Source organism: Zonotrichia leucophrys, chromosome 5, assembly GCF_028769735.1.
Source record: "Zonotrichia leucophrys gambelii isolate GWCS_2022_RI chromosome 5, RI_Zleu_2.0, whole genome shotgun sequence".
Classification (NCBI taxonomy): domain Eukaryota; kingdom Metazoa; phylum Chordata; class Aves; order Passeriformes; family Passerellidae; genus Zonotrichia; species Zonotrichia leucophrys.
This window is the reverse complement of record NC_088175.1, coordinates 31,922,345-31,949,294: the sequence shown is the minus strand read 5'-3', so window position 1 is coordinate 31,949,294 and position 26,950 is coordinate 31,922,345. Positions and strand designations below refer to the sequence as shown.

Here is a 26,950-nt window from a genome sequence, read left to right as displayed (position 1 = left end):
AAAATCAGAGTAAAATATGTTTTCATGACACCTTGCAGATATGACACCCTCAGAAAGAGAAGCTAATGGAGAGAAAAAGGTGAGATTTCTTACCTTCAATAAAAGTTGATCAATAAAAACTACTTATTTAGGAGTGTCTTAAATACATTTTGCTTTTAGTAGGTATTATCAAACAATGTGAAAGCAAAATGCAGCACTACCAAAACTTCCCATTGTCCACTAGGCGTAAAGCCTGACATTCAGCAAGATATTCTGTTTTTTTCCTGTGCAGTCTGTTACCACTGCAGCTTGGAATTTTAAATTAGGGAACTCATCATGCCTTAATTACAGTATCAGACAACAGTGTAGATAAGGAAAAAGTTGATGCAGCTTTTACAAGCTCTTTAAAGTTTTGTCTCAATGTATATGTCATCAATATTCTTTCTTTTGTGATGCTAAGTCTTAATTAAGTTTGAGAATTTTATCCAAAATTGTCCTTCAATTAGGAAGCCTTTTTTTATTCAGGACTACAGCATAAGCATGGGGCAGGAAAAACAGGTGCTAGCTTCATTCTTACCTAATTTCAGTGATTTCACATGTTCCTTGGACTCTCTGGTTTTATGTGAGTCTGAGCAGCATGTAAAATCTATATTACAAAGATTAAACAAGAGTTGTTTGAAGTTCTCCTGAGCAGTGAGAAAACTAGGAATTCCAAGTCGGAATTGCAATGGTTCTTTGAAAAGGACATTTAGAAGTCCCACAGAATGAAACACTTTTCCAGAAGTGGTGAATTAGCGTTCTTTTCACAAAGTTTCCCTTTTCCCCTTTTTTCAGGTTAATGATAAAAGGTATCCTCAGGCCAAACTGCTTTTGGGACAGATGGGGGCATTGCATCCTGCCAATCGGCTAGCAGCTTATATCACAGGCAGGCTGCAGCCCACAGTACTTGATATTGCAGCCCTCAGTACTGTGATCTCCAAGGTAGCACCCAGTGCTAAAACTCCTGCTTCTGGGACACCACCAGTCCAGGGGCCCACAACATCAGCTCCTAAAACTACATCTTCCACCAGCAGTACTTCAACCCCCACTGTGACGACTCTGAAAACCCATGTCCCAGCACAGAGACAGATAGGTAGGTTGGAACTTATTACTGTGTTTTAAATTGCGTGAAGCTGAAGTACAGAGTGAGTGTACAGTGTTAATGTTGATTTCTGTGCAACAGTGCATGCTGCCTTTGGCTGCATTGCCTACCTAAAATGCCTCTGCAGTAAATAACCTCAAAACAGAAAGTTTTATTTTGACTTCAGAGTAAGATTACAGATGTTGACTATTAGTTGTTTTATTAATGCTGCTAGTACATGTTTTCAAGAGATGAGAGTGGATGGATACTCTCCAAATACAAACTGGAATTTTTGGAGTTTCTGTAATTTTTAATTGCTTTTCATCAAACACAGAATAACCTCAAACAAGTAAAGTACCACTAATACGTGGTTCTTCACTGATTAGATTTTCGGTTGATGTTGCGCTCATAATTCTTGTGATGACCAAAGAAGTGTGAAGCAGCAGTGAAAGACAAGATGGTCCAAATCTGGATTAGTGAAACAACAGGTGTGCAGCCAATAACCACCCCAGTCTCTAATCTCATTGGATTTCACAAGCTAAACAGGGTTGGATTTAGACAGCACTTTGAGTTTTAAAAAAAAACCAACAAAACTGGAAGATTCATGAGTTACTTGTGTATCTGAGTTGGTACTGAAATGGTTACCCCAGTGTGGCAAGAGAGGAAGTTGCCCTTAATGATTGCATTTTGCATGACTTTAAAAAGAGAAGACTAGTACCCATCCACATAATCCCACACATTATTTAAAGATCTGAAGCTTTGCAAGGGAAAAGGATGTTTCCTGTGTCCTGGAAAAACTTTAATTTCTGATTGATAATCTGTTATTCTTTCTGCCTAAATTTTCTTTGCCGCGTAAATGGGTATGTTGTTTTTCTTGTCCTGTAATAAAACTTGTTGCTTTGTGTGTTCATGCAGTATGAAAGAGCTGGCTGTGTTTCATTGGTGGGTGAAGTCATTGCAACACATGTGATTTAAGTTAAAAGTACCAGTTCTGGCATAATCTGGGTTAAGAATGCTGTGTGCATGAATAACTGCAGTGTTTAAGTTGGTCTTGGTCCATAATCTCTATGCTGTTGTACTCATCCGTAGGCATCTGGGGTAATGTAAATGCAGTATTCTGGTCCCTTGGAGGGTAAGGGATGAGGTAAAGGATCTTCCTAACAGTGATTCATTTCCATTGGTTAAATTTGTTCCATCTAGTCTACAGTTGTTGGAATGTCAGTGCAATTAGAAGCGGAAACTCTGTATCCTTCCCATCCCTTTTCCCTCTGTCTGTGTAAGATGAATACAGTAGAAGGGGGATGAAAATCAAGAAGCAGTAAAAAATGAAAGATGACACAAGCTGTTACACAAAGAATTTGATGTGTAGAAAATACTTAGAGCCCATTATTTCATTTAAATGCTTGTTTTCCTGCACTGTTAGTTAGGATTGTCCATAGTTTCACGATGAAGAACACCCCTTCAAAAGCTGATTCTTTTGTGTATCTGGGAAGAAATGCAGTAAAAAGCTACAGTAGTGGAATAAGGCAGAGGTCTTTCTAACATGTAAGGCGTATCCAGGACTACCATAAAGGTTTTGATTTAATTACAAGGTACATAGAAAAAGGAGGCTCAAATTCATGCTGAAATTACAGTTGTAGCAACTCATGAAAGGCAAAGAGGAAATCTATTAAAATTTTGACCTGCAAGTTTTTATTTGCAGCTACCCGACCCTCACCTGGTGGTGTGTTTACCCAGTTTGTGATAAACAAAGCAGGAGCTCTGCAGCAGAAGGTTCCTGGAGTGAGCACACGCCAGGCGGCCTCAGGGCGACAGTTTCTGAGTATCAAGCCCACACCAATCACTGTTATTGCTCCTGTGGTTCCTTCAGTGCCATCTCCAGCTCTGTGCACAGTCACTTCTGCAGTCACTGCAGCTGCCACCACTTCTACAGTTACTGTGGAAAGTACCAGTGTAGCACCATCTACTGTGACCACTCCTTGCCAGACAAAAGCTGGTGAACCTCCCTGCTCTCCTCCTGCAACTGCAGTTACAGCTGCTCCTGCAACACCTGGAATCAGCACCTGTACTACTCCATCCACCACTGCTACTGCTACTGTGAACACAACAAAAACAACAGGGATTGTTGCAGCAGTAGCAGCTGCTCCGCTCCCAAAACCTGTAGTAACACCACCAACTGTTACTTGTGCTGTTGTCACAACATCCACCTCTACAGTTGTACTGACAACAGCTGCAGCAACTACGCCTGTGGTGACCACACTGACTTCCTCTGCTGCCTCTGTTCCAGTGATACTATCAGGAGTTAATTCAAGTCCTCCAAAAAGAGGTAATGCTTAGGTGCTTTGGATTATTACTGCACACACTTGTTTTTTTTAATTCTGCTTCTTTTCACAGCTGTGATACAGTCTGTGTCTGGTTTAATTTTAAATATGGACTCACTTGCCTTGTCCCCCTTTCAAAAACAGGGTAAAAAGTCCTATTCATCACCCTAAAGTCATCTCTTAAGTTACTTTTTGTATTCTTGTATACCAGTCTATGCTGGTAGAGAAAGGGAAAAAATGTAACTGTCTGGTCAGTGACTGCGATGAAGTGAGCGGGAAGCATTACGTCATCCCTTGACCTATAGACATATATAGCACAGTTATGACTGCTAGAATTTCATGGTTGGCACAGAGTTCAGGAATTAGGTTGGGAATTACTGTCCTGTGTCATGGTTGAAAAATGTCAGTGGAACTACACAGAAAAAACCCAAAACTGTTTTGACCTGGTTTGTTCCATGCATTCTGTGGATAAAAAGAGAAAAACTTGCTTTTGAATAAATTTAAAAGAGATGCAGTTGTTTCCAAAATATTTGCATTTGTATTTATTAAGAATAATGCTTGATTTGTAGGCATTGTAGGATTTGTAGTCTCTTAAAGTGATTTTTTTTTTTTTTTGTAACTTGTTAAAATATTTCAGAAGATGCTGCTCCACAAGCTGCGAATAAGACTCCCCCAAAGATAGCTCCTGGAACAGACAAACGCGTTGGACCTCGATTGCTGCTGATTCCGGTGCACCAGACAGCCTCTGCTCTGCGGCCGCTGAACACGCAGGTGGCACAGAGGCAGAAGATGGTCCTGCAGCCCCTGAGGAGCCCTGGGGCTGTGAACCTGTTCAGACATCCCAATGGGCAGATCATCCAGCTTGTTCCCCTGCAGCAGGTTCGAGCTGCGGGTGCTCAGCCCAGCGTGCAACCAGTGATGCTCCGCAATCCAGGTACGAAGGCCAGTGCTTCTTTCACGACTGACTGGTGTGTCACTCAGAAATGAGCAAGGAGATAAATGTCTCTGTGATGCTTTCACCTGCTGAAAGTAACTGAACAGAGTCCCAAGTTCTGTGTGACTAGTTGAAGAACATAGTGCAATTATTCAGCTGCAATGCAACTTAAATACCATGTGTATAATGTTCAGAAAGTGCAGTTAATAGCTAAGTCAACAAAATTTGGGAGCAAGTAAAAGAGCCTATGTGTATGTGTGGCAGTGAAGCCATGTCCATTGTACTGTCACAGCTTACAAGACTCAACCTGGTGATTCAAAAACAATTCTTGTTGGAGATTCTCTTAAAGAGAATGAGCTGTTACCCATGTTTCATTGGAGTGCTACTCTGTTTTTGTTACGTTTTGAGGTTGGTTAGTGTGTTTACAGAAGATATTCAGATGAAATGTTGTACTACAATACAGAATTGCCAGGTTTTTTCCTCCTTAAGAGTGTGAAAAGAAAAATAAGTGTGATTTTCAGCTTTTTTCTCTAATACACAGTTGAAGACAGGGTTAGAAGAGTTAGAAATTGCAGGTTGGTGTGCTGTTGTATGTATTTGTAAATTCTAACCCAAATATACTTTGAATGCAGGTTTACTCTTCTGTTCTCCCTATTTCAAAACACACCTCAAAGAGAGGGAGTTAGAGTGGGGTAGAAGGGAGAGCAGAAGCAAGCACAGTAGATAAAACTGGGGAGGGGAGCAAACAATGCTGAGCTTTAGTTGAGGTTTGAGCATGAGGTGTCAAGAAGTTTATTTAATTTCTTTCTGTTTTGAGGCTCTTGCTGAACAAGAGAAACTAGTTGCCAGTTGGTAATACTTTTCCTTCTTGTTTATGAAGTATTGAAATGCTGCAGAAGAGTTCATAAAGGTAAAATGTGGTAGTATAACTGTGTAATTTTGGCATAGTTTTTCCTCTTTGGAAGTCTTTTTTCAAAAGAAAAACAAAAATATTTTAAAATTAAATACTATTTTTTACTTTCTTTTTTCTCTGAAAAACCCCTATTTCCTCGTTTTCCAATAAATGTAAAATGGGAAAGTAAAATGCAAGACTTCCAATGCTATGTCTTTTTTGATCAAAAAGCTCAATGCTTGAACTTAACATCAAGTCTGTTAGTTTTAGAATGGCCAATTCATGTGTTTCATTGTGGTGTTACTTAAAAAAATGCAAGTTTATAATGTCTTTATGTATGACCAACTTTTCCGCTGAGAGCTGGAGGTCAAACACCTGATTCCATTATGGTCCTTGAGAATGGAGTCTGTTTCTAGCACAGCATCAAATACTAAAAGTGGAAAAAAAAAAGCTGCTTTGAGAGTCTCAGTTGATGTTTTGTTTTCCTCACAGGATCTATTGTAGGAATCCGTTTACCTGCACCTTCCAAGCCTCCTGAGTCACCTGTTTCTCCCACTTCCTCTGTGTCTTCCACTTCTCCTGCTGCAAATTCAGCTGTACCAACTGCAGTACCCAAGCTATCCCCCCCATCCAACCCAGCCACTCAAGCATCTTCTCTTCTTCCTTCGGTATCAAGTTTTGTGTCACAGGCAGGCACTCTGACTCTGAGGATCGCTTCTTCTGCTGTCAGCAATGTCACAAACCAAACAGCCTCCGAGTCTAAAATAGCCTGCAGCTCGGCTGGTCTGTCAGCCACCACCGCTAATCTCATACCTTTGCAGTCTGGAAGTTTTGCTTTACTTCAGCTCCCAGGACAGAAGACAGTGCCAAACTCTATTCTTCACCATTTTGCATCTCTGCAGATGAAGAAGGATTACAGGAAAATATGCAAGAAAGAGGACTCAGGTGCTGCTCAGCAGAAGGAGAATGGGAAGGCTCCATGCTCAGGTGACACAGAAGTTACAGAGTCTGATGTCACAGTGCCACATGGGAAACAAGAAGAAGATGAGTTGTCGATTAACCAGTCAAATGCTGTTGAAGGATCAGCATCTGCCACAGTCACACCTAGTGGTGATAGGAATTCCACTGCATTAGAGATAGTGGAGAAGAACTCAGTGGTGCTAGAGAGTTCTTGTGATGACAGCTTTTCTTCTCAGCATGATGTTTCTGCAGATGTCATATCATCTGACCATTCGTACATCAGTGAGAAACCTAATGATGAGGAAGAAAAAGGGGCTTCTGAAGAGAAAGAGGATTCTGTCAGTTCTGAAACTCTTGTGGAGGCAGTTTCAGCTAACTCTGTTTGTGGGTCATCAGATGAGTCTTTGGTTGCTCCTCTGGATAATGCACATTCACAGAGTCTTGAGAATCGGGAGGCTGCACAGTTGAGGAACCATGGGAAGGAACAAACACATGCTGAATGGGAGGAGAAACCAATAAAAGAGGAGGAAGAGGATGCACAGACACAGATGGATGAGGACAACAGAGCAAGTTCTGGGCAGTTACATAGTCAACAAGAGCAAGATACACAGGTGAAGATCAAGGAGGAACAAAGTGAGGCTGAACTGTTTGAGAACAAACAAGAATTCCAGGGTGATGCTGCCCAGCCAGATATGGAAAGGAGGGAGTACAAGGGCTCTATAGAGGTGGAAAACATAGTAGAGAAAACAAGAAGTAGGTCTGAAATTGGTTGTGCTAAAGAACTGGGTAATGCTTCAGGAGAAGAGCCTAGGGCTGATATGGAGGAAGGCAAAGGAAACATAGCTAGGCAGGACGGCAGTAAAAGCAAAGAAAAAGGTGCTTGTGATTCTCTGGAAGAAATGAAAGCAGGCCATGATATCCTAACACATGTTAACAGTTCTTGGAGCAAAATATCTAGTATTGTACCCCCTTTAGAAAATAGAAGTGAAGTAGATAAAAAAGCTGATACGTCAGAGAAAGGTGACTTCCTGACAGCACCAGAACAGAGGGCACGCAAAAAGGATTACATGCCCACTATTGATATAACTGCTGATGATATGGAAGAGGATGAGGAGGAAGATGAGGAAGAGGAAGAAGAGGATGAAAAAACTGATGATTCTGCTGATGACATGCTGGATGGTGCTTCTGACTTCCCAAGTGAAGAGGAAATAGATGTTGAAAAAGTGGTAAGCATTTAGCTGTTTATGAAGGGATTTTTTTCTTTTATTTATTTTTTTTAATTGACCAACTAACTTGTCATAACCCATGAATTTGAAAGACAGAGTATGATGTTTGTGTTTTGGACTTCTAGTTTCTTTAGGAAGTGTAAATTGGGGTTCCAAGTGGAAATATCTTTCATTTCTTAGTTGCATGCTTTTTTTTAGGTAGCATTATAGTGGCCTTGTAGAAATTGCCTGGTTTTCAGATAACAGGAGTTCTGTTGAACAATTTGTTATAGAACTGTTGCAGGTTGTCTTCCTCCAGTGTTTACTCAAATAATTTGCTTACTTGTGAGCAAATGATGACTTAATGATCTAAAAAAGTAGTGGCCAACCTAGTATTTGTTATTTTAAGATGTTTCCTTCTATTTAGTTTTTGTAGCCTTAGTTAACATTTATTTCTGAAAGGAGTATTTTAATCCATTCTTGAATACCTTTTTTAAGTAAATACATTTAAATACTATGTGAGAGCTGTCATTCTGTATTTGATAGAAAACAAATTGCTCCAAAAGTCACAGAAAAGGGTAAAACGTTGTGGTTAGTGTAGTTAAAATACATTTAGATTTTAACGCTCATAAAATTCCCATCAAATATAACCCAAAATTTAAAATAAAGTAATCCAGTGTGTAATTCCTTTGCTTCTTACATATCACTACATGACTTAAGAAACAGTGCTTTGTTATTTAAAATTATGAAGCTGTTTTATGAATTAGTGAAATGGACATATGAACTAAGATAGCTGTTTCTTGGAATGAGATACAAGTGAAAAGAGAAGAATTAAACTGGAGAAGTTGAAAAACAGACAAATTTAAAAAAGGAGACATAATGGTTGTGTCTTCAGGATAGAATTCTTTTAGTCCTTTTGTGTTAATGTAATCCCCTTGCAGTTGAAAATCAGACTAGAGTTCTTCGGTACAGCCTGGTCTAGAGGATTCCTAGAGCACCTGGGCAATAACTTCTTGGTACAGGTACTACAGGAGCCAGCTAGGAAAGGTGCCCTCCTTGAACTGCTGCTTGGTAAGGCAGAGTGAAATGGCAGTTGTCTGCTGTCTTGGCCACAGCAGCCACGAAAAAATCCAGTTCAAATCTCTGGTGACAGGAGGAAAAGTGCCAGCAAGACTTCAACCCTGGTTATGAGGAGAGCAGACTTCAGGCTGCTTGAGGAACAAGTTAGGAAGGTCCCTGAGGTTACCCCCCAGCTGACTGGTTGGAAGCCACTTGATTCAATCTTTTTGGATTTCAGTAAAGCGTTTGATCCTTTATCTCACAGGATCCTTCTAGACAAAATGTCCAGCAGTTGTCAGGATAAACACGTCAAGTGATGAGTGAGCAGCTGGATCATGGGTCAGGTGTGAAAGGTGTTAGTGAATGGGGTGACATCAGACTGGTGACTGATCACTAGTGTGGTTCCCCAGGGCTCCATCCTCAGGCCTGTGCTCCTCAGCATCTTCATAAATCGTGTGCAGGCACGACTGGAAGGGATGCTTGGTAAGTTTGCTGGAGATGCAAACTGGGAGGAGCTGTTGACTGTCAAAGGTGGAGAGGCCCTGCAGAGAGACCAACCATGTGAAGTTTAACAAGGGCAGGTGCCAGATTCTGCACCTGAGATGGGGCAGCCCTGGGTGTACAAACAGCCTGGAGAAGGAGAGGCTGGAGAGCAGTGCCGTGGAAAGGGACCCAGGAGTCCTGGGCTGTGGCAAACTGGATGTGAGTCAGCAGTGCCCTGGCATCCTGAAAGGTCAAGCTTGTCCTGGAGGGCATCAGGCACAGCATGGCCAGCCAGGCAAGGGAGGGGATTGTCTGGCTCTGGCTCTGGCTCTGCTCTGCTCTGCTCTGGGGTGGCCTTACCTCGAGCCCTGTGTGCAGCTTAGAGTGCCACTATATATAAAGGACATGAAGCTGTTGGAAAGCATCCAAAGGAGGGCTGTGAGGGTGGCAAAAGGCCTTACAAGAGTGAGGAGCAGCTCTGTAATGAGTAGCTGAGATAATTTGGTCTGTTCAGCCTGGAGCAGACCAATGGGAGACCTCATTGCAGTCTGCAACTTCCTCATGAGAGGAATATGAGGGGGAGCACTGATCTCTCCTCTGTGGTAACCAGTGACAGAACCCATGGGAATGAGATGAAGTTGGGTCAGGGGAGGTTTAGGTTGCATATTAGGAAAGGGTTTTTCACCCAGAGGGTGAGTGGGCACTTGAACAGGCACCCCAGGGAAGAGGTCACAGCACCAGCCTGACAGAGTTCAAGAAAAGTTTGGATAATGCTCACAGGCACATGGTGTGATTCTTGGGGATGGTGCTGTGCGGGGCCAAGACATGGATTTCAATGATCCTTGTGGGTCTCTTCTAACTCAGGATATTCTATTATTCCGTGATAGCCAAGTGAACAACTCTGGCTTTTAGAGAATCTCTTCAACTTCCAGAAAAATTGACTAATCAGTTCATATTCCAGCTTGCTGGTCTCAGACAAGACAATAGCATCTCAACTGTATGAAGGTGAAATACAGATGTTATTTTTGGAAGTTCCTTTTAAGTGGAAAACTGAATTGTTGGTGCCTTGTCTTCAGTTGGGTGGTGGCAGTTTCATACCTCCTGTATCCTTTAATAACTTGAGCAGAGTTATTATTAAGTTTTGAGAACCACTGTTAATTCATTCCTGATGCCAGATAAACTTCTCTGACATGGTAGTCCTAGGAATTTTGTTGGTGAACCAACAATAGTGTCTAGGTCACAGAGTAGTCTTCTATCAAGGTTGGTGTTTGAAAACTGTTTTCTTTCATCCTGCAAAAGGATGATTAAGCAAATGAGTAATATTAGAGATTATAAGAAATGTTTGTTTTGGATGAAATTTACCACCCAGGTTTTGGCTGATATGACTTGGAAAGCCATGTAAGGGTATGTCTTCACTGCAAGCTCACACAAATACAATAAGCTAACTTTGGTTCTAGAGCAGTCAAGCTGAGGAATGAGATCTCAGGGGACTGTAAAAACCTGCCTGGAATTTGATTTGTTAATTGCTGTTGCTGGCTAGTTGAGCTAGCATGTCAATGCCTAATGGAGAAATCAGTTTTGGAATTAAACTTGTTATTTTTCACTGGGATGTACTCTTCTCTCATCATAGTGCTTACAAGATAGGCTGCACTGGTATTGTTTGTCAGACTGGATGAAGTCAGATGATGTAAGGTAGAGGATGTTTATCTGCTTCATTAAACTAGTGGAAACAGAAGCAAAGAGTACGTGCATGTCCACTAACAGTTTTGTTTAGTGGAAATACTTAAGACAGCTCTTCTTCTATTAGTTGGGAGTGTGGACTGGTTTTGGTTGCTCAGCAAATGGCCACTTAAACCTTAGAGAACTCCAGTGAGAGTCAGGAAGATTGCTGCCTACCTGTAGTAGCTATTAGTGTTTATTCTTTAGCACATTTTCTCACACTGGTTAATTGTTCTTAGTTTTGCACATCAATGCCCTTCAGAGTACCCTCTTACCTTGTGCTGACTTTGTGTCCTTGACATAGAGACTGTTCTAGTCTCTGGTCAACAGAAAGAAGGTTCCTGAGATGGTATCTTTTCCCTTTTGCATTTCCTACTCTGAGCTGCATCAAGACAAGCTTAGGATGGTTAATCATTGTGGGTTTGGTGATATGAATAAAACTTTCTGGGAATTTCTGTAGAAGCAGACTAATGAGTATCGGGACCTGCTGTCTGAACAGATTCAAGTGCAATGGTTTGAGGTGATGTTAAACTCTTGATCTCCAAGGCAGGATGATTGCACATGGAGCTCCTGCTGAGAAGGGCTGCTTGGCCTGGGCTCCTGATTGTTCACAAGTCCTTGTTGGCGTGAGCCAAGACCATGCCAGGGTTTGTTCTGGTACTGTAATGCTACAGATAAGAGTCCCATGGTTCAGCTTACTACTCTAAAAACAACTTCTATGTCTGGCATGGTACTGCATTGTAAGTGTTGTTTAAAAGTGTTTTTCAGTCATTCTTTTTCTGAGCCAAACACTGAAATTATAAGGACTGTTATCAATTATTGTGAAATGGTAAGCTTCCTACAAAGTGCAAGTGTTACATTTTGTGGACAATATAAATTCTAACAATGTCTTGCATGTTGTCAGCTTTTAGTTCAGAGCATGTGTGAAACCTGCAGACGTTGTAGCACAGAAGGCAGCTTTGGAAATTACACATTTCCTTGGGTAATGTATAATGACATCCACTGTCTTGTAACCTCTTCCCTCAGCACTGTTGCTGAGGATCCTCTACCATCAGTAATTTGCTCTTTAGGTAGTAGCAATAGGGGTTTAGGCTGCCTGGAACAGACAAAAATCAGAGGAGAGGGCTTAGAAGCAGGCATTGAAATGAAGAGAGGGGAGAAAGCTGTAATTTCCATAACAGCTTCAGAACTCTGTTGTAGAATGGTATTGCTCCTCTGGTGTCTTCATTCTATAAGGTATTTCACCCTTACTCAAAGGCATTTAGAATTTATGTGATTACAGGAAGTAGTTTGGAAAGTAGTATGGATTGAGTGATGCTAGAAAGGTAGGGCTTCCACAAGCATCTTCAGGGATCATGCTGGGCTATGGATAAGGTTCAGCCTATGGCAAATTGGCAGTACTTCTATAGGAATAGCTGTTCTTAATGTCAGAACGACTTACTTCTGGTGATCTTCATGATTGTGATATTGTCTTGTTGCTAGGAATTCAGGGGTAGAGAGGAAAGATCTACGAACCAGAAGTATTTTCCCCTTTGTTGCTAGATGTAAGAACAAAAAAATACTTCTGTTTTTCATATGTCCACATTCAAAATGTGTAAACTTTTAGGATATTAAGTTCTTGGTGGGCAACGGAGTTTTTTACTTCTGTTTTATCTTGTCCATCTTTCATGATAAAGATACCACATATTGGGTTTTGAATACCATTTTTTTATATGATACTATACAAACTGTTGCAATTCTAGAGCAGCTCTAGCCTGGAAAATTGCTCTCAATCCTTTGATTAGTCCGTTATAACTTATCAGCACTGGAAAGCTTTATGACAGCAGTGCTTCTATGGTAAGCTAATTTCCTGGGTGTTTTTCCTATTTCTCTCTGGATTATAGCATCTTTTTTGAACCACCCTACCAGACCATGTTTCCTGCAATGTAATGATGTCCAAATGTAGTTAAGACAGAATAGTCCTGCCCACTGAACAAAACCAGTATGCATCTCTTGCACTTAAGAGTCACAGAAATGGTACTCTATGAAGTGGAAAAGCTTAGAGAAAGTATCAGGAGGCTTTCAGCATCAAGGTGGATTTATGAATGATCCAAGAGAGCAGGCAAGAATGTGAAGTGCTCTTTATATAAAGAAATAGATCAATGCTGGCACTACCTCTTGTACGTGGAGTATTTTCAACATAATGGCAGTATCTGTTCAGTAGTTCTGTGATTTAAATAGTATCTTTGTTTGAATTGTTTTTGTTTAGTCAGGGTAGTTCAGGGAACTGGGTGAAATGGAGTAGAGAATGGAAGTGTTATCACATTTCCTTGCTTAAGGAGAAAGAGTTCTTCATTGTCATCAGACCAAAGATTGTAATGTAAAAAGCTTCACTAAAAACTGTAATACAAAACAATTGGTTGAATAGGCATGTTTTCTGGGGAGAGGGGTATCACCTGGATTTACAGATGGCCACAGGATTGATATTTAACTCTTTGTTCCTACAGAACTGCAGTTGTTCCTTACCTCTCTCTTCACAAAATAGCAAGTTTTCTTGGTCAGGCAAGCATGGAGAAAACATACTCTTCAGAATATAAGAAATATGTAAAATTATTGGGCATCATTTTAACAGCATTTTGGAAAGAGCCAAAATCTTACTCATCATCATGTAAACAGTTTACTGTGTGATCCAAAGAAGCCTGACTGTATGACATCGTGACTTTTGCTGTTTTAGGTATGAGAGACCATTACTAAGGTGGTAACTGTTTCAAATTCTGTAAAAAAGTCAATTAGCAAGAGTCTATGATATTAGGTTGTAAGGGCAGGAGGAAAATGGAGGCAGGAAAATTCTGCCTTGTGAAAGCTTTTGTCCCAGCCATAATAAGAACATTAAGGACAAAGATGGGTTCTGCCCTTACCAAAATGCATTTTACAGAGTTGCTAGTGGGAAGAATTCCTGGAGGTTACAGTTGAAGTAATCCCCTGCTTAGCACCGTTTACTGGCCAGTAGCTGGAGATGTTGATTCTTTGATGGTTCTAAATGTTACAATGTAATCTCATTTGAGACTGAAGTGAAACTGTTTTGGCCTGAGCTCTATTGCTGAGTAGATACTCGTTTTAAAAAACCGAAACAAAACCTGTTCCAGGATGCGTGTGAATACAGAGAGGATGACGAGCAGGTGGACATTGAGACCGTGGAGGAGCTTTCAGAGAAGATTAACATTGCCCGTCTGAAGGCCACAGCTGCTCATGTCGAACGCTCCAAGCAGAAGTAAGCACCCCTGGAGAGCACCTGTGTATCCTGCTGCTGGCTGCCATCGAGTGATTCCCTTAAACAACAGGTGTCATGTGGTGACAAGATAAGGCAAGGCTTCTGGCATGCCTTCCTCGGCGCTGGTGCTTCCCAGTGTCTGTGAGGATGGTGCTGGCAGCACTAAGAGTAGTGTCAAGGTGTCTTAGACTTTTTCTATTTCCCCTTTAATTAATTCATTCATGGGGATGTATCTTGCAATGTAAAATTATTGAGTGAATAGCCTCCCTTCCTGCAAACTGAAAATTAGCAGGGTTGTTTTTGTGTTACATGTGATTTGGTAAGCTTTGTTTATTCTTGCTGGTGGACTTCTGGGCAGGAGCAGTCATTAGGTTAATCCCTGATGCTGTAAATGAAAGGTTTGTCTTTAGGACCATTGCCCCAGCAAAGAAAGTATTTTCTTATTGACATATAGTCGGCCATGGTTGGAAAGCTTGGCTTAATTTTTTTGGTTGGTTTAATTTTGTTACTGTTACTGCCCTTGCATTTATAATGACAACGGCAAAATAAAAACACTGCTTACTTGAGGAATGTAATGATAGTTGTAGCGGTTTCTCAGATGCATCAAACAAAAAGAGAACATGGCATCTATTGTTCTTTTTGTTTGAAGATTTATTTTTTGAAACTTTGAAAAAACTGTTTGGTGCTGTTTGGTACCAGATAGTTACCTCTTTTTTCCTCCCCTTTAAGGATAACAGCTCAACTTTTATCCTTAAGTGGTGACTTTGCTTTAAATTTTGAAGGTTTTTCAGTGAGCGAGAAAAACGGATGTCATGTTTCATAGAAATAATTTTCAAATGTGTTTTCTTTGTTCTGTTGCAGCTCCTGAGATATGAGGAAGCTGCTGTTATTATATATTACGATAGTAATAAATTTGAGGATTTTGATTGGTGGTTCTTGGTGGGGGAGGGATTGCTCTGCCATCTATATTAAATCTGTGTTTATTAAAAACAGAAGCAAAACATAATTTAAAAAGATACTTTATGCAGCTAACAGTTGCAAGCTGAATTTATTCCTTTTGGCATATAGTGAAATAGTTTGTCTTTTGCACTCTGAGATAATTTCACAGGTTTCAGAACAGCTCAGTTATTTCCAGGATGGTGATGTTGGAGATAAGAGTTCACTTTCTTGAGAAAACTCAACAGTATCCTGCTTTTATGCAGTTACACAAGAAAAGTTAATTTCAAGGCATAAAAATGAGCAATTCTAGACTGTTGGAATGTAGTTAATGAGGATAGAGTGTATGAGATGAGTAGCATTGGGAAAAACTTTTTACCTTTCTTCCAGATACCATCCTCCTAATTCTTCGGATGAAACATTATCAGAAAAACATTCAAAGGTATATGTTTGCTCTCCTCTTTCCTTTTAGTATCACACCTCCATTTTAAAGATAAATTTTCATCTCACCTGCAGCTCTTAATATGATGAATCTGTCTTGCAGATACTTGTGATTAAATGCAAGAAACCAAATGTGCTGGGGAAGGATTTGCTCAGTCCAAATATCCTTAAGGCAAAAGGGCTGGTGCTGGCAGTGGGTTTCAGATTCAGCTTTGGCAATGGGAGGAAGATCTGCCTTTTATTTATGACTGTGTTTGCTTAGGTTTTGTATCCTTGGCATGAATAATTTTTACAGCACACTTAAAATAATAAATGAGCAAAATTGTCATGTGTTGAAGAAGACAGTATATAGAATTGTATAGGCACAGCACTAGATGAAGGATTTCTAAAAACAGAAGTTTGAATATAGGTTTAGGCGAGTTGAGATGTCACAGAATCCTTCCAAACCAAAACTCACTGCAATCCTTCAGAATCTTGAGCCTTTTTTTGGGTGGCTCTGAAGCCAGTTTCTCTGTCCATAACTGTCTGTGATATACTTGACATCAGCTCTAGGGCTTCCTTCTGTGGTGGGGTGGGGCTTTGGGTGTGGTGGGAGCCTGGTGTATGTCTTAGCTATTAGAGCAGGATGGGATGTGTGCCTTTGCCTGAGAACCCTGCATGGGGTCCAGGATGCTCCGTCTGCCTTACCTTTTCCATGTGTCCTCCTCTCTGCCCTTGCATTCATGTTGGAAGGCCCTCCCTTGACAGGAACCCATGGCCAACACAGGAGCAGTTGCAGCTGTACCGTGCTCAAGTCTGCCTGTGAGAGCAAAATGGCTCTCAAGAGCCACATTTCAGGAGACAAATCATCAGATTCCTTCTAGTCCAGCAGGCTCAGAAATAGTATCACTGAATCTGAGGAATCTTTCCACTGGTACTCTGGGCATCAGAGTATCAGTGGAATTATACTAAAATTATCTAAAAGACAGTGTTAATTACTTCCCCATTAAATATATAGCATAGCTGTACAAAACCTGAAAGAGTAATGATGATGTAACAAACTTCTCAGTCTGTGGAGATCAGTAATTTTGGTTATTGTCTGGCAGTCGTTTTAGAAACTTCAGCAAATTCAAAACCAGAAGCACTTGGCCACGTTCTCTTTGGTGGATGCCTGGGGTGATACATGTCAATGCCATCTTTCACATTCTGACTTAAAATGTCTTTGACACCAATCCATAATGAACCTATGAAAGAAAATGGAAACCAAACTAGTTTAACTCCAGGGAAAGATTCAAGTCTCTTGTATTTCATGTAATTATTGAATGCATTAGTAGACTTTCTTGACAAGCAAACAAAAAATACTTGGCTCAAACATATGTGATTTTGTTGTAATGCTGTGATTTTATCTAAGTAGCCTTGTGTTGCAAAAAAGAAAAGCTTATGAACTGGAGGGACTCATGCTCTTTTCCGTTAGGGTTGATGTGATTATGTTGGTCACTTCTTTGATAGCATTTCATTTCTTACTGTGTGTCCTTCTGATTCTGAACTTTCAGGAAGACGTAGTAGCAGGATAGCATGACGTGGAATCTTCAGGTGTCTGTAGAAAGGCTGTAAATCTCACATGCATTTGAACATTGTCTGCCATTACATTGCCTTCTTTGCTTAAACTGGTCAATCTGGTTGCTCCTCCTGCAGAAGCATCAGACCTGGAAAAGAAAGCTGAAGTCCCAGGCTGAAGCCTTTGCTCATTACCGCCAGACACACACAGCAAATGAGCGTCGGCGACGTAATGAAATGAGAGGTCTCTTTGACAAGTTGAAGAAAGTTTTGGGGCTGCTGAACCTTCCCAAAGTCTCCAAATGCTACATTCTCAAGCAGGTAGGTATTTTGGAGCTTTAGTGAGGAGGAGAATCATTTGTTCTGGACAGAGTAATTATACTCTTCAGAGTAATTATACTCTTCAGGTGAGTACCAGTGTAGAGGGGAATTCTGTCGTCCCTGCAGGACACTCTAGAACAAAACAATGCCTGAAAGAATCTGAGAATCTATACTCCTAAAAGCATAGTCTTGATCACATGAACATATATGTTTGGATTTGCCTTCCCCTTGTATTCTTTGTGAATTGTGGAACGTTATGTCATAATTCTTTAGTGGTTTACTGTGAACATAAGGAAATATTTAATCCATTAAATCCATTACTTTTTTAATGCTTGAGAAGATAGCATTCCATTAGGCAGTTTACAGACATTAAAAGCTTAATTGTAAATATGTAAATGACAGGAAACTAAACATGAGTGGTAGATATGGAATTGTGTTTATCAACTGTACCTAGACTCTGGAAGATAAAAGTTTGGGGTCCTTCTTAAAAATTGCTGACCTTTGGAGGAAGGACAAACAAGATGGTTATCACTCTTCAACCAGCATTTAGGGAAAGCTGACATTCATGGTACTTCACATGCTTTCTCTCAATCCTATTTTCTCAGGATTACAGAAGTTTGAAAATAAATTTTGTAAAGGTTTCTGGGAAGGAAAACTATTATTTTGTGTGTCACTGATTTATAAATCAGTTCCCTGATACTATTTTAGGCCTTTGAGGAAATCCAAGGACTGACAGATCAGGCAGATAAGTTTATTGGACAGAAGACGTTACTGACACGCAAACGGGATGGTCTGATTCGAAAAGTATCCACGCTCTCAGGTGAGACTGGTTTTGGATGCAAACTAGCTGTAATAATGAAAGAAAAGGCTTTTAGGAGTGAGAATGTGTGGAGTAATCTGTGCATCCAGGTGTGTCATTGGTTCACTAAGATTCAGACTTTTGATGCCAAACAAAGTTATACTGATGGAAATGGCTTTTGTTTTCCTTCATGCCTAAAGGAAGTGTGGACTGCTCTGTGCTGGGAGCCACAGGCTTGGATTCCTTTGGAAGGGTGGGATGATGGTGATAGTGTCACTTCATTCTGTCACTGGTCACTTCCTGAAATGCCTTTTCTGCTCAGCCCTTCACAGTCACACACAGCTGTCTCTGGTCAGTACTGAAACCTCCAACTCCTTGCAGAGCTTTGCAAATGGCTCCTTGTCCTGCTTTCCCAAGAACCAGTGCTCCTATGGGCTAGAACATGTCAGCGCTATACACAGAACAAAACTGAAGTAGATTCTAAGCTGCTGCTCAGCCAGACATTACATCTTGTATTTGCTGTGTCTTTCTGTCTCATTTGGAAGGATAGGAAAGCTGTGACACATTTTCAACCAGTATCAAAATGTGTGAATAAACAAAATATTATTCTAATCTTGCAGTCTGGGACTATAAACAGTGGAATACCTGTAAAGTAGAAAGGAAAGATACTTAAATCTTTTGTATTTACTTTAATCCATTCATGCATGTATAAGGTATTTGATTTATAAAAAGTAAAAGGTGTTGTAGTGAAGTCTGGTAATCTAGAAATGTATGAGAGGCCTTTTGAGCAGAGAATGAAAGCAAATAACTTCACAACGTAGTTATGTGATCTTTTGCATTCCTAGGTGAGACCTCAGATTTGCTGAGGAAAAAGTCCTCTCTCAGGACAGTTAGTTAAATATAGACCCAATTAAAGACATACCATGATGTTAGAATATAAACACTAAGCAGAAAACAAGCTAGTATAGTCTAGCTTAACTTGAACTTGGATCATGTAAAACTGTGTGTATATGCAGAAAACAAATTATTTATGAAATCTGTGTGTTTGTCCAACATGAGAATTTTCATGGCAATGGTAAAACTGTATGTGAGTTTACATTCAAATGTCATTTGAGTAAAACTGAATTATGTCAGCTTAACACATTATTAGTTCTACCTTCAGCATTTTTGTTTTGGGAAGAGAATTTGAAAGTAGGCTGACTCTCTGGTAATTTTTCTGTAGGAAAGACAGAAGAGGTTGTCCTGAAGAAGCTGGAATATATTTATGCTAAACAAAAAGCAACAGAAGCACAAAAAAAGAAGAAAGAACCTGAGCCACAGAAATCAGCTGCACCCTCCACTGCTAGCACCCAGCAAGAAGGGTCCTCTGCTGCCCCCAGAGAGCCAGCCCCGATATTGATGACAAACAGAAGGGGCAAGCCATTGATACTTGCCAGGAGAGGAGTCCGGGCCACAGGTGGGCTACAAGGGGTGCATGTCCTGCATCAAGGGGAAGCAGCCATTGAAGCTGCACTCTGTGGGAAGGCAAAATGCCAGCTGGCTTGTGCAGGCAGCCTCACTGCTGAAACAGAATTGTGCACAGGACTGGGAAATGTCCATATGATAGGTGAGAAAACCACTTGCTTTCAGTAAGGATGAGACCAGTACAACTGAGGTCTTCAGGTGAACATGACTTCAGAGTCTCAAAATGATGGGAAGTAAATTCTTACTGAGCTGACCTTTAATCTCAGGGAGTTTCACTGCAATCTGGCAGTAATTTCTAACAGTTAAAGGTGGTTCTTTTTCTACTGACTGAAAACCTGAAGTTCAACCCCTAGAATGCAGGGGCTGCTAGAACAGACTCTTCAAAACCTCCCTCCTCAAAATGCTAGCTCTCAACAAGGATGGAAATTTGCTCTTAAATTCAATGGCAGAGTTGAATGTCAGGCGCTGGAGATTTTTTTTGTAGCTGAGAACTTGTAGAGAAGTGTTCAACATTTGTGGAGACCTTCACATCATAAATGTAGGAAGGAACAAAGGAATGGTACCTTCCAGAGCTGTACCTAATGCTGGCTTGCAGGGTGCTGTGCCAGAATAAATGAGTGTTTTACATAATTCTTTTCTTGCAGAGGACTCCTCAGCCTCTCTCACACTCACGGCTGCAAGCGTAGTGATGACTCCCCAGGGGCAGGTGCTTACGCTGAAGAGCCCCCTGGTCCCAGGGCAGGTGGCAGCTGTTCCTTCCACACTGCTGCAGGCTGAATTAAAGCCTCGAGGGGCTGGTACTACCATGGCCACACAGCCAGGTAGGATCATGTGAGATGATGTTAATCAGTGTAATACTGTTTGTAGATGTGCTGAGCAGTTTATGAAGTGATGAAATTTTGCTTTAATAATTTGGATTTTTTTTACAACTTGGCTGAGGTAGAACTTGACTCTGGTAAGAGAGGTCAGATGTCACTAATTCAAACTGTCACTTTATCAACAGGTTAGTAAAATGTGTTTAAATTTTGTTATTCAGAAGTTAGGGAAACATACAGGAGAATTCCTAATCACACAACCAGTCTGCATTTCTCTTTTACTGCTTTAAGATGTTATTGAAGTCTTGCCTTGCAGTGCACTGCTCCTTTTAGCCAGGAGTATCTGAAATGTCTGAAAGTACTGTATCTGAGTATCTGAAAGGCTTTTGTTTCCACTTCATCCCCTGTTTCCCTTTTCTTGTATAAGGTGTTACTTCTGTGATGATTCAGCTGCCAGGATCAACAGTTCCTGTCCAAGTAAAAGGAATCCTTACTAACTCTACCATTCCTATTACACTGTCAGCTGTTGCTGAGGATTCAGCAACCTCAACAGTGGTATCAGCTACAGAACCCCATTCAGGTAAACTCTTTGTTTTTCATGGATCTTTGTGCTTGCATGTAGGGAACATTATCCTTGCAAAGCTGAAGGTAAATTGTTTTCTCACTTTCTCACTAGGGAGTAATCGTAGGTGTTAATGTTATTCACAGAAAATCATGATTAAATGTTTTGAACAGTTTAGAGGGGCCTCTAGGAGATTATGGATTAGAGCTTTTTAACTTTCCATCATCTCACTGAGCGTGCTTGCCCTCAGGAAAGTCAGGAAGAGTAGATCCTGGAATGTGTCTGTGGTACAGTGCATCCTCCTGGGGAAGCTTCAGTTCAGAGTGGTGGTGGGGCTACTGAAAATCTTTGCCTGTAACATCTGGACTCTGACTGTGGCACAACCCCTTCCCACACCGTGCCAGCTCTGCTGCCCATGGCAGGGCTGTTTTTCAGGGCCTCGTGCTCTCCATTGCATCTAGGTGTGGGGTGGTTCCTGCCAGCAGGGCTCTGCTTGCCATCTGTTGTGCTGAAAGCAAGCCACTCACTTTCTGCTTCCTTGTAATTGTTTTGTCATAATGAAAAAGGAAAGTTCACTTCAGGTGTAGAGCTGGGAAAAATTTGAGTGCTATTAACAGGGAAATGGCTAGGAGGCAGAAAATAGGTAATCATTTAGTCCCTGAAATGTCTCTGTAGTGCACAAAAACAGTAGTGCAAGATGTGATCATAAAAACAAAGCATAAAAAAACAGTAAGAGGGAAAATTCTCATTATGTTTGCCTTGTGCATCACCATCTGAACTGTAAGCATTGCAGGTGGTTGCACTGGAGCTTGCTCTTGTTCTACAAGTTGAAAATTAAGCTATTTGTGTGTTAAACCTTCAGTTGACCAGAGCTGTGTAAGCAGTCTAAATTGCAGTTTACTTTAGAAAACCCCGGAAGTGAGCTAATTATACTTACTTAGAATTACTTGCAGTTAACACATACCCTAATGGATGGTGCTTTGTGTGGTTTTGCAGAAAGTGAAGATTCATTCATGATGCCAAAGATAGTTAATGTAACATCACTGGCTGCTGAAGCTGGCATGAATCTAAACCTGAACCGAAACAAAAATTCTAATGCAACAGCAGCTGCAGGTACTCCAGCTTCTGAGCAATCCTTGGCTGTAGCCCCCCTTGAAACTATGAATAGTGACAACATCCTTTCAGAAGAAAAAGCCAAACCATGTCTGGGAGACAGTGGTGGAGATGGAGGAAACACCACAGGTCCAAAGAAAGTTTTCTTTGAAAATAAAGATGTCCTTCCACAACTCTGGAACGTATCATGTACAAAGGAATCTCCAGAGTCATTCAGCAAAAAGCTCTGCATTGGCGAGTTTGTAGGAAGCCAAACTAGGAGGAAAGATGGCGATTCTGGAGGGGAAAGATTAAAATCCAAAGAATTGTCATTCCGCAAGCTGCAGATCAAAGATTCCAGGATAGAAATGGAATTGAGGAAAGTAGCGTCGGCAATGGAGGAAGCAGACCTGGATACAAGTGAGATACTGAGCAGCATTGAGGAGGGCGATGACACCGATGAAACCCTCACTTCGCTGCTCAATGAAATCGCCTTCCTCAACCAGCAGCTGAACGATGATGCCTCGACCATGTCTGAGCTGCCTGCTGCCCTCAGCTCAGATTTCTCTCATAAAGATGCAGAGGCTTGTCGGGGAGCAGCCAGTGATCTCTCCGCTGCAGATGGGTCTTCCTTCCAGTTTGGCCACTTGGGAGGCAGTTTTAAGGACCTTTCTGAAGTTCCAGGAGGTGGTGGCTCTTTAAGCCCCCTTCTGCTGCACCTGGAAGATGATGACCTTAGTGATGGGGACAAGAACTCTGGGGATCCTTCATCTGAGGCAGATGTCTTAAAGATAGTGATAGGTACTGAAATGAAGAATCCACTTTCCAATCTGTCTGTAACCAGTGGTGGGAATGGCAAAACAGTAACAACCTTGTCAGATGCCACTAACGTGACTCCGCCGGTTTTGCAGATGAAGACTAATCCGGAAGCCGGTAATGCTGACAAGTCGTGGAGGCCCATGCCGAAGCTAGCACCGCTTGGTTTAAAAGCGGCAAGTCTGCCAGTAGACTCAGAAGGGCAGAGTAATAAAGTGATGCCCTTACTAGCACCTATAGTTGCAAAACTGGCACCTAGTGGGGTAAAAAATTCTTTACCTTCAGCTCTTCAAGAAGGACAGGATAACAAAGTAATGCCCCCATTAGCACCTCTGGTTGCCAGGTTGAATACTACTGGGACCTTGCCTTCAAGTTCAGCAGGCAAATAAGTGCAGATGTTTTTTATCAGACTGGAACAGAGATCTAGAGCAGTGTGTCCAGTGTCATTGTTCAGCGGCCTCCATTGTCTGCAACACTTGTTTTCTGTGTAGCATCAGTACTGTGTTCGTCTGAGGGGCAGGCCCCAAATTGTAAATAAGTGTTAGGAAACTTTAAGCATGTGTATGTACTTTTACCTCACTGTTGTATTCTGGGTGTTCTCCTTCCCATTCTCAAGACAACAGAGATGATCTATAACCATTGCTGGGCACATGGTAACCTTCCAAAATTGGGTTCTTCACAGGAATAGTTTATCGAGGGACTGAGAAACTGAGGCTGTTGAAGGAGATTTTTTTTTCTCTCCCCAGTAGGGAGGCAGCTGTCTTGTTGGGGGAAAAAAAGGATTATCTGTTTTGTACCAGGCAAATTATCTATGCAGAAACGGCATTGTTCATATTTGCTTTTAATATTTGCAGAATATGATAAATATGCAGGAATCATATTCTGTAACTGCAACTCTGAAAGTTGATACCTAGAGCGGCAGAAGGGAAATCTGAGACTGCAGAGGGCTGAAGTAAAAAGGTTTTTTCTTTGGTGCTAGATAGTTCTCTAGCAGAGACTTTTTAAGAGCTTATGCACAGAAAATTTTAATAAACACAACTCTCACTGCTGGGGGAGAAAAACACATTTCCCAATGTAATTAGAAGGAGGACAGTATGTTAACTTTAATAATACTGTCCTCACTCTCACCTCCTGCCCCCACACAAATACTTCTCTCTGATGCTTAGGACATCCATAAGGAAGAATTGCAGAGTTGAAAGAAAATGTGGCCACCCTATTGCTACGTCTTTAAATACATCGCTGAAGTAGTTGGAGTGTTTTCCCAGGTCCTATTTTCTTTCCTTCTGTCATTCTTCAAGATGTGTGTGGTGGCTGGGAATGTTCACACCAAGTATTGCTTTGTGAAAACGCAGAAAGCTTTCAGGAGTCTTGTAGCCTGGCACAAGTGAGCGAGAGGTGTACATGTGAGTGTAAATATGAAAATATGTGTATAGCTTTCCAAACCTTTCATTTCTTTATAAATTCAGGAAAGGAACTCAGAGGTTTCTCACTGCATTTGCACAAGCTGTGTATAGCAAAAAAGTCAACAAAAATGCTCATTACCAGGGAAATAGGGCAGTATTGAATCACAAGATGTATTTTTTATTCTTCTCTGCCACTGCTTACTCAATAACCTGTAGATGCTCTTCACTGTTCAGCTGTTGAACTGTGAGGGGCCTGCAGACTGTAAAGATATTTATATTTTTGTACACAATTTCTGTTTTCATAGTTTTCTTGACAAATGAAGTTTTCAGCCTCGGAGAGATGATTTGTTAATGAGTATACACAATCTTTTCCTATCAAGTTTGTAAATAAAAGTTATGGTGCGCTTGGGGGGCTTCTTAACTGTTTGAAAAAGGTAAAAAATGTTGCCCTGAAAATGGAAAATCATACAGAATTTTGATAGTGCATTTTGTTTTTTGTTTAGGAATGTAATTCCATGTCTTAACTGTTCCAGCAACAGCAGCTGGGATTACCCCCTGCCATCCAAATTGCCCATCTTTGGTGATGCAGTAACCCAGGAATTTCATCCTTCCAGCACAGAGGTTGTGCAGGTGTTGCAATTGATGTTCTTCCACAGCGAGGGAGCAGTGTTTGTACAACCATAGCCCTGTCCAGTACGCTGCATCTTCTGGATCCGTGTCTAGGTTAGATCCATCAGGGAACCAACCTATCTCCGGTGTTTTCTGTGCATTTTTATTATTTATATTATGCCGCAGAGGAGAGAAGCCCTTCAAGCTCATTGTGTGTAAAGTTACTCCAGAGACTACATTAAAAAATATTTTTCACCTGGGCATTCTAAACAGTGTGTTTTAAAATAGTTACATACAACTCTCTTTTGCCTTTTGCATATTTGCTATTCTAATATTTCATACAAGTCTGGTATTAGCGATTTGGAAAGGAGAGTTTAGGTCATTATGAGAGTCCTGCAGGGTTTTACAGTTGTCACTTAATGCCTTAGGAAAGGGGATTTACAATCCCAGTTAGTAATTAGACAAATGTTGCTTCTTATTAATGATTTTAACCTTATTTTAAATTAGTAGAAAGAAATGCTGCTTCTCATTAAGGATTTTAACCTTATTTTAAATTAGTAGAAAGAAATGCTGCTTCTCATTAAGGATTTAAACCTTATTTTAAACTAGTAGAAACAAATGTTGATTCTTATTAAGGATTTTGACCTTATTTTAAACTAGTAGAAAGAAATGCTGCTTCTCATTAAGGATTTAAACCTTATTTTAAACTAGTAGAAACAAATATTGCTTCTTATTAGGGATTTAAACCTTATTTTAAATGAGTAGAAAGAAATGTTGCTTCTTTTCAAGGATTTAAACCTTATTTTAAACTGGTAGAAACAAATGTTTCTTCTTCTTAAGCATTTAAACCTTATTTTAAAGTAGTAGAAATCTGGAGTAACTAAATTATTTTACTAGCACTACATCAGACTCAAATTTATTTACCTGGGAATCTGGTTCTGAGTATTTCCAATAGGCTGAAGTTGCTTATTGTTTTAACTTGTAATAATTTTTTTTCCCAGTAGATTTCATTCCTCCTGTGCAAGAAACAGCAGCAAGACTTGTGCTGTGACTACTTTAAATGCCTAATCACTAAGCCTTGTTTCTGCACCTCACTTTTTTTATGGTTCTAAATAGCAAGTATTAATTTTCACACAGAATTGTGTGTTTTCTGTGAGACAGAGAGGCTATAACATGATAACTGATCACACATGATCTAAAAAAAATAAGGTACTTTTGAGGATGTTCTGTTTATTATCTGGGAGTATAAAATTTCTGTATGTGAATTTACTGTTTGGCATTGGGCAGAAAAAAAAATTACTGCAGTAAAAATATAATGATGTCAAGATGACAGCAAAACCTTTTGATCCCTAAATGTTACTAGAAAATTAACTAAGAACAGCCCCCCAGTATGGCTGTAAAAGGTGGTGGCATTTGTTGTGGTTCCCAGAAAGATCTTTGATGGGTTCTACCAGCCAACAAAGCATTGTTGGAATGCTCTTGGGTTTTGCTTGTTTCACTGTCTTGTGTCTGCAGCACATTATTTTGCTATGAATTTAAATGCTGACTCTTTGCTCTTCCCTTAAGCTCCCAAATGTTTTACAAATTACATATGCTGTTTTTTGAGGCAATAATCATAGAACATAACACTTTATGAGAAGATTCTGGAAACAGGAAAACAGGAGAAACAAGGAAACCCCTGCAAGGCGCACGCTCTTGCTTGACCAAGAGACCTGGAGATTTTCTTTGTTTTTTTACACATCTGTAAATAGACTGGAATGTTTTTAAGAATATAATGAAATGTCAGATTTAGCTTTTTTCCTTTTATATATTAAAGTATATCTTTCCCTCTTTTTTGCTTTTGGAGAATTGATATTTTTGTAGAAATCTAACAGTACAAGACTCTTAACTGTATGTGAGGGACAAAGTGTAAAACTAAAATAAACCAATCAAGGTCAACTAGAAACTGGCTCTCAAAGTTTGTTACAGGGATAGAGGGGGAGCAGAAATGACGTGGTGGTGGGCTGTTGGTGACACGTGGCATTGGACCTGAGCAAGTGGTACATGAATGATCTGAGGCCCAAGCCTTGGCAGCTCAAACATTGGGTTTTGGTTCTGGTGATCAGACAACTCAGAGATTTCTCCCTTTAGTCTTAGCAGTATGCAGGAAATGTGGAAATGTCATCCCTTGTAATAGGGGATCTTGACTTGCTGAGTGCAGAAAAGGCACCAGAGGGACTTTGTTTTCTGTGAGA

At 40.6% G+C, this 26,950-nt stretch overlaps 1 protein-coding gene across 11 annotated transcripts in view; it reads left to right on the top strand.

Moving 5' to 3' along the window:
• The window catches only part of MGA (MAX dimerization protein MGA), a 59,090-nt gene extending 32,435 nt beyond the window's left edge, over nt 1-26,655 (top strand). For 6 of the 11 annotated variants that reach the window (XM_064713920.1, XM_064713922.1, XM_064713917.1 and 3 more), the window contains 12 exons: nt 814-1,111; nt 2,802-3,425; nt 4,058-4,354; nt 5,739-7,432; nt 13,798-13,922; nt 15,249-15,300; nt 16,974-17,156; nt 17,865-17,976; nt 19,178-19,411; nt 20,064-20,240; nt 20,662-20,814; nt 21,793-26,655. In XM_064713920.1, coding sequence (XP_064569990.1) covers nt 814-1,111; nt 2,802-3,425; nt 4,058-4,354; nt 5,739-7,432; nt 13,798-13,922; nt 15,249-15,300; nt 16,974-17,156; nt 17,865-17,976; nt 19,178-19,411; nt 20,064-20,240; nt 20,662-20,814; nt 21,793-23,093 — 5,250 coding nt within the window. In that variant the 3' untranslated portion in view covers nt 23,094-26,655. Of the gene's footprint in view, nt 1-813; nt 1,112-2,801; nt 3,426-4,057; nt 4,355-5,738; nt 7,433-13,797; nt 13,923-15,248; nt 15,301-15,402; nt 16,240-16,973; nt 17,157-17,864; nt 17,977-19,177; nt 19,412-20,063; nt 20,241-20,661; nt 20,815-21,792 lie in introns of those variants that run through there. The other 5 variants (XM_064713927.1, XM_064713926.1, XM_064713924.1 and 2 more) reach the window with 4 other exon arrangements.
• The last annotated feature ends 295 nt before the right edge of the window (nt 26,656-26,950 follow it).